Source organism: Vigna unguiculata, chromosome 8 (genome assembly GCF_004118075.2).
Source record: "Vigna unguiculata cultivar IT97K-499-35 chromosome 8, ASM411807v1, whole genome shotgun sequence".
Taxonomy (NCBI): domain Eukaryota; kingdom Viridiplantae; phylum Streptophyta; class Magnoliopsida; order Fabales; family Fabaceae; genus Vigna; species Vigna unguiculata.
This window is the reverse complement of record NC_040286.1, coordinates 7,998,577-8,005,558: the sequence shown is the minus strand read 5'-3', so window position 1 is coordinate 8,005,558 and position 6,982 is coordinate 7,998,577. Positions and strand designations below refer to the sequence as shown.

Sequence of the window (6,982 nt, the reverse complement as noted above, 5' to 3'; positions counted from 1 at the left end):
TCTCACTAGGGGGGACGTGAATTTATGATTGAAAATCACCGCATATTTATTGTCTGCAATGTGAAAAAATAAGAGAAATTTTCAAAACCTACAACTATTTTCGTCTAACAAGTTTACTGTAGCAATTCAAAATGAACAAGTTTTAGTTTTCCGAAGATAAAAATCAAATAAAATACTATTTTGAATAGGAAGGTAAAATACTTACATTTTAGAGAAAACAAGGGTAAAACTCATTACAATAAAAACATAATCTAATAGGGTTTGCTACATAGTTTTGCATTAAACTAAGCTACATATTAAATTTGACACATTTTAAGAAAAAACATAAAATTTTTTGTTTAGGGGAGTTTTGAAGAGACTGAAATTGTGTTTTACTTTAAAATCTGTGAGGATCTTCACATAATTGTAGGAATTATAGCCATGTAAACTCACTTTCTTTCTTGTTCATAACAACCCGTTTGTGGGCTAAAAGTGAAACCCAATTTTCACCTTTCTACCTCCAAACAGAGCCAAACAATTTCAACCCTTCTCCCAATCGAAACCATCTAGAGAGAGTACCGTAGCCATTACCAAAACGCAACACAACACAAACCAAGATTCTCAGACTCCATACTCGCTTCGTTTTTCACACTTCCACAACGTGCCCCTCAAAATTAAACGCGCTGGTGATGAAGGGAGTCGAAATTTGTGTCCATCTTCAACGATTCTTCTGAGATGAGACCCCATAATGAGTCTGAAAAACCACACCTTGTTTCTGGGAACAAGTCTTCATGGCTCTTTGGAAAGTGGCACCAGCAAGAGGAACCCTTTTCGTTTGGAGAGAAGGAAGTTGCCGCAGAAGGGTCTTTGCAATTGCACGTGCTGCGTGTCCCCGAAACGGTGCCGTTTGGTAAGCCAAGCGTTACGGCTTTCAGCTTTTTCTGGGCAAAACGCGGGGTTATTGGGAAAAGACTTGATTTTGAGAAGTGGGTCGAGGTTAGAATGTGCCAGGGAACCTTATTTTAGGAGTGAGGCTTTGGGTAGTTATTTGACACCGTTGTGGAAGGAGGGTCTTCTTTTGATAAGGGCTTCTGTTTGCACTGCTGTTGTATCTGGAGTGTGCATGCTGGTGTGGTATGGCCAGAATAAAGCAAAGGGTTTCATTGAGGCCAATTTGTTGCCTTCTGTTTGTTCAGTAATCAGTGAGCAAATTCAGCGTGACCTTGTGTTTGGTAAGGTTCGGCGAATTTCGCCGTTGAGCATTACTTTGGAATCTTGCTCATTTGGGCCTCACAAGGAGGAGTTTTCGTGTGGCGAGGCTCCCACGGTGAAACTTCGCCTCCGCCCCTTTGTGAGTTTGAGGAGGGGAAAGTTGGTGATTGATGCGGTTTTGTCGCATCCAAGTCTCTTGGTAGCACAGAAGAAGGACTTTACTTGGTTTGGAATACCCTTCAATGAAGGAAGCAGGGACAGAAGTTTCTCGGCTGAAGAAGGCATAGATTATCGTACAAGAACAAGGAGGCTTGCACGAGAGGAAGCCTTGGCTCATTGGGAAAGAGAAAGAGATGATGCGGCTAAGGAAGCTGCTGAGGTGGGGTACTTTGTTTCTGAGAGGAGTTGTGGTGTGTCCCAAGGTGATGATGGTTTAAAGGAGATGGAAACTCGTTTCATGGAGTCAACTGCATCTGCGCCCTTTTTTTGCATGAATGATGGTAAGCACGATCATAGGTTGATGGACAAAGGTGTTAATTATGATACGAAGCATGCAGCTCTGGAAAAATCATTTGGGGTGAGACTTCCTGCATCGGGACTTCGATTTTGGTCTAGAGTAATATCCGGGCCTCGGAAGTACAAGTTTAAGAGGAAGGCTAATGGGGGTAGCATCTTTGCATCTGATGTTGCTATCAAAAAGAGAATGTTTGAACGTAGTGCAGCAGCTGCTCATGCATACTTTTGTAATCAATCACAATGGAAATTTGGGGAGCCTTTGTCGCCTTCTGAATGTTATCATTTTATGAGTCATGATATGCATTTGGTGAAAAGTGAGGTTGACAGAAATGCCAAACCTGTTGTTGGTGATGAAAAAAGAAGTGATGATAACCAAAGTGTAACACAATTAAAAGATCTGGCATTGCCTCCCTCAGTAAATGAAAATATTGGCATTCAATCGGATTACTTAAAGTTAGTTTGTGATCCAACTTTACACACAAGAGAGGGTGAATTTGAAAATTTGCAATCTAGTGATGATGTTGCAGAACCGGCAAATCCAAATGGTATAACAGAGAAAAATGAGGAGTTTGTACCATATGTTGCTGCCAATCATATGGACGATAATGACAGCTCTTCAGAGGGCCAACGAGGTTTGACATCTGAAAATTTGGGTTTTGTGAAGCCTAACTCTCAATTGGAAACCTATTTTCAAAATCCATTTGAGCTCTTGCTTGTGAAATTTGACTTAACATCAATTGTAAGAAATATGGAAGAGTTGACATCTTGGTTTCTTTCTGGTCCCGTTGCAAAGTTGAAGTCTGTTGTGGGTCTGACTGTTGAAGATATTGTTTCCGAACATGTTGATGGGATAGATTTTGTGCAGTCCGAAGCTGTTACGAAGGTTCTGCCTATTACATTGGATTCAGTTCATTTCAAAGGTGCAACACTGATGCTGCTTGCATATGGTGACAAGGAAGTTAGGTGAGAGTTGATCTTATCATTATCTCTTAATTTAAAATCAGTCTACAGCTGAAGTAATGAACACACCAGTTCATGAGTCCATGGTTTTAATATTGTGTACATCATTAGAAATGTTATGTTGGGCGTTCTTCCAGAACTGTATCATCTTGATAGTTAACTTGCTTATACTAAATAATACTTCAGTTTTTTAAGTAGTATGACAATGACAATCATAGTAGCAACATTTTTTAAGTAGCTGGACAGTATATCGAACCAGGGAAGGCATGGTTTCAAGGTTCAAAGGTTCTACTAAAGTCGAACAGGTCTCCATAAAATACTATTATTTTAATTTTTATAATATATAAATATAATATAAGAGGCAAAATTGACAAAAATAAATTAGTACACATAAATTTATAAAATTATAATTATAATTTCGCTTAAAATGGTCATAAGTCATACATATAATAAAAGTAATTCATATATGAAGGTAAACAAATCTAATACATCATATTCAAGTTCAGATCTCTTAAAAAACCAACTAAAAACTCTTAAAAGAACTAACTACAACAAAAAAGCACATACCCTTTTTAGCCAATTGGTTGAACCCTTCAACCTACCAGTTTTCCTGGGTCATGGCCAGTTTGATTGAAATCCAGTTTTTGGAAGATTTGGACCACTTCTCTGTTCTACCGGTTGAACTGGCCGGTCCTGCCCAATTTTGACAAGTATTAGTAGTGGGATCTCTATTTGGCATATTTAATTAGCCATCTTTGTTTTCAGAAATCTAGAAGAATGAAGAATTAGTGTTTTGTATTGGACAGAACATCCTTTAAGTGCTAATCATTGGATGTTCAAAGTCTCTAATACAAGTTGTTGTAGGTCTCTATTCCAGTTACTTCTGTGTTTCTTTCATGCATTTATTAATTATATAATTTTAGTTTCCTTTTACCTTCTTCTGTGTGTCAATCAAACAAGTGCATATTTCTATATTCTGAGCTATGAAGCTTGGATATGCCTCATAAATGGTGTGTCCCGTGTCCGTATCAGACACCGACACTTGTATGATACTCATACGACATACTATGTCCAATTTGAAAGACATTTTTTGTCTTTGACATGATCTTGACATGACTCCAACACTATGTTAATAACCACAAATCTAATGATTTCCTAAAAGAACAAAAGACTTGTAGACTTATTACATAAGTTTCTATTATGATGATTAAAATAAGGAACAAATCTTAAACGATCACTACTTTTTGTTTTTTGGATATTAAATAGATAGATTAGATTAATTTTTTGTGTTAGTTGACAATGTGTTAGTTGATAGTTTCAAACTAATATGTATATACACTCTGTGTCCCGTGTCCTATACTTTTTTAATTTAGCCATATCTTCCTGTTCATGTCGTATCGGTGTTCGTATCTGGGCAACATAGATTCTAAGGATGCTGAAGAATATAATATAATTTTGCTTTTTCCTATCGAGATCTATAAAATAAACATGCTGCCATTAATATGTTATCTAAAGTCTTAATATTTGTTTTTATCAATTAAGTATGGTTGATTATTGTTTTTAGCTTATTCGTTGAAGTCGAGTTTTGCCATTTTAGTTTCTTGAGCTTTGACATAATTGTAATTTGTAAAACCAATTTCTTTCTTTGGTGTATCCTTGAAACTTGAAAATTTTGGATTTAGTTTCTAAAAGAGTAAGTTTATAGTCATTTAAAAGGATTTTATTTATATTTATTTTCTGGATACAACAGAAAGTATATTTTAGATGTCTTTTTTCAATATTGAGGGATTAGATCGAAGTTCGCCTCTGTTGCAGGACCATATTTATAATCCTTATATCATTTGTTGTTTGCTTCTTTTGTAAGGTGTTGTGATTAATGTAAAAAAAATTAAAGCAATAAAAGTCATTTGTTGTTTTACATTAACTGCAATATTGTTTTATTAATTACAAAACTTCACATTTCTCAACATGTGAACATAAGAAAGCAAGATGTTTGAGACAAAATAACAATCACATCACCCAACTAATGATAAAAATTAAACGCAATGAACTTAATTGAAAAGTATAAAAATTGAGTATCCAATAGGCAAAAAAGTTTAATAGGGACTCAATTGAAAAGACATAAATTTATGAGAGATTTAAAACTTAATTAAGTCTTATTTAACATTCTATAAGAGTAATGTTAATCTTGGTTTTTTAGAAAAAAACATGTTTGTTTCGATTTGGATATTTTCAGTAGAATGTTTTAGATTATTTTGCATAAATTTGTTGTGAGATGAGTGCTTGTAACATGAATTAGACTTAAAACAGAGAGAAAAGCACAGGAGATGAGCGGAAACATGCTTGGGAGAGTCTCCCAGCTTTTCATACGTATATATCTGTGATAGAGTTGTACAAGAGTTATAATGAATTAATCAATTGTTCTAACCCAATTTCAGTCTTCAATTCATTAAATCTCAATACAATCTTTTTATAATCTCATCTCTTGTATACAATATAAATGATGCTTTTATATTGTAACCAAATAGTGATGGTCTGTGAATTGAAGATTTTATACTATTGTTTTTAGGGAGATGGAGAATGTCAATGGACATGTAAAGTTCCAAAATCACTATAGTCGCATACATGTGGATCTGAGTGGAAATTGTAATACTTGGAGATCAGATCTTATATCTGAAGATGGAGGCTGGTTGTCTGCCAATGTTTTTGTCGACACTATTGAGCAGAATTGGCATGCTAATTTAAAAATTGATAATCTTTTTGTCCCGGTAACATTTATAATAGTTAATGGTCCAACATTTCTGGATTTTCCATTTAATTTCTACAATTTGCTTATGTAGTTTGTTTGGCTTGAGTTTGATGCAGCTGTTTGAAAGGATACTTGAAATTCCAATTATTTGGTCTAAAGGGAGGGCTAGTGGCGAGGTGTTTTTCTAACTCAAGTTCATTTACCTTTCTATTCTATTTGATACTTGAGGAAGATTTTTCTTTTGAGTTAAACACTAATTTTTCTACATATCATGTTAAATATCAAAGTCAACATCTACATAGATATATTTGTTATGTATAGTACTTGTGACTAGTTTAGTGGTTATATAGACCTAACCTAGATATACATGATTAGAATGACAGCCACAATGGTTTCTCATGGATTTCACAACGTGATGGCTTATTTTTTGAAACCAACAATAGTTGCTATTAACAACATTGTCTAAAATCGTGAGTTTAATGAGGTACATTAGTTTGAATAGGCCACATTCAATTTTAGAAGAAATCTGCCTTAGATTTGCCTTGGAATTGTTATCTTACATGTTTGAATGCAACTAAAGTTCCACTATCCCAAAATTACTCTTCAGTTGTTTAAGTTCCTTTGTCTCGGATTGAACGCATACCATTCGGTAAAATTGATAGCAAATAGTCAAGGTGCAATTATTTTTACATAAGAGTGTAGTAGCCTAAGTACTACAATTCGATTGTAATTTGACCTAAGCTGAGTGTCTATTATTTGGGGACCCTATTGAGTCAGTGTTAGAATACCCAACAATTTGAGTATTTCTCTTATCATCGTAAATGAGGTCTTTTCTAGGAGCTTTTTAATATACTTTAGGATTCGTATGACTGAATCCGAACAATTGTAACAAATAGAGTTTAAAAATTGACTTACTATGCTTATTGCAAGGGTGATCGGTGGACAAGTCACAACAAGGTAATTTAGTTTACTAACTCATTTTTTGTATTATTTAGGATTAGAATATGGTTTTCCTTGGTCAAGTGCAATTTTGACACTGGGATCCATGTGTGTCCACTAGCTTAACATTTATCATCCTTGTTAACGTCAAGAGCATATTTTCTTTGAGATATGACTAAACCATCCTTGAATTGTACCACTTATATACGAAGGAAATACCTTAGATGTATAAAATATTTTTATATGGAACTCTTAATTAAAAGTCAATAGTAGTGTTATCAATATCGGATAACGGAAAATATTTGGGGCCCCAAAAATCCTTTACGAAATTATAACAGAAACCATAACGGGTTATAGTGAAAGCATTGTGGTAAAACAAATACAATATATGCGAGGCAGCTATCGACAACAAAATGGCAGTGAGTGGTGGCGAGTAGTGATATTAGTGCAAGCGGTAGTGGCACTGAAGAAGGAGAGGCATGGGTAGGGTATTAGGCTAAAATATAATGTTTTTATTGGGCTGGTTATGGCCCAATTTTTAACAAAGTTGTCATTTGGACTTTTAACCCAACAAAAAGGCAAAGAAAAGAGACAACAAATATCTTGTGCTCTCCAACTAGGGTTTTT

General features: G+C 34.9%; 1 protein-coding gene across 2 annotated transcripts in view; it reads left to right on the top strand.

Moving 5' to 3' along the window:
* The first annotated feature begins 443 nt into the window (after positions 1–443).
* Positions 444–6,982, top strand: part of LOC114194467 — a 40,910-nt gene continuing 34,371 nt past the window's right edge. The window contains exons 1-3 of one of the 2 annotated variants that reach the window (XM_028084709.1): positions 444–2,670; positions 5,237–5,435; positions 5,533–5,592. In XM_028084709.1, coding sequence (XP_027940510.1) covers positions 728–2,670; positions 5,237–5,435; positions 5,533–5,592 — 2,202 coding nt within the window. In that variant the 5' untranslated portion in view covers positions 444–727. The remainder of the gene's footprint in view (positions 2,671–5,236; positions 5,436–5,532; positions 5,593–6,982) is intronic. The other variant, XM_028084708.1, reaches the window with a different exon arrangement.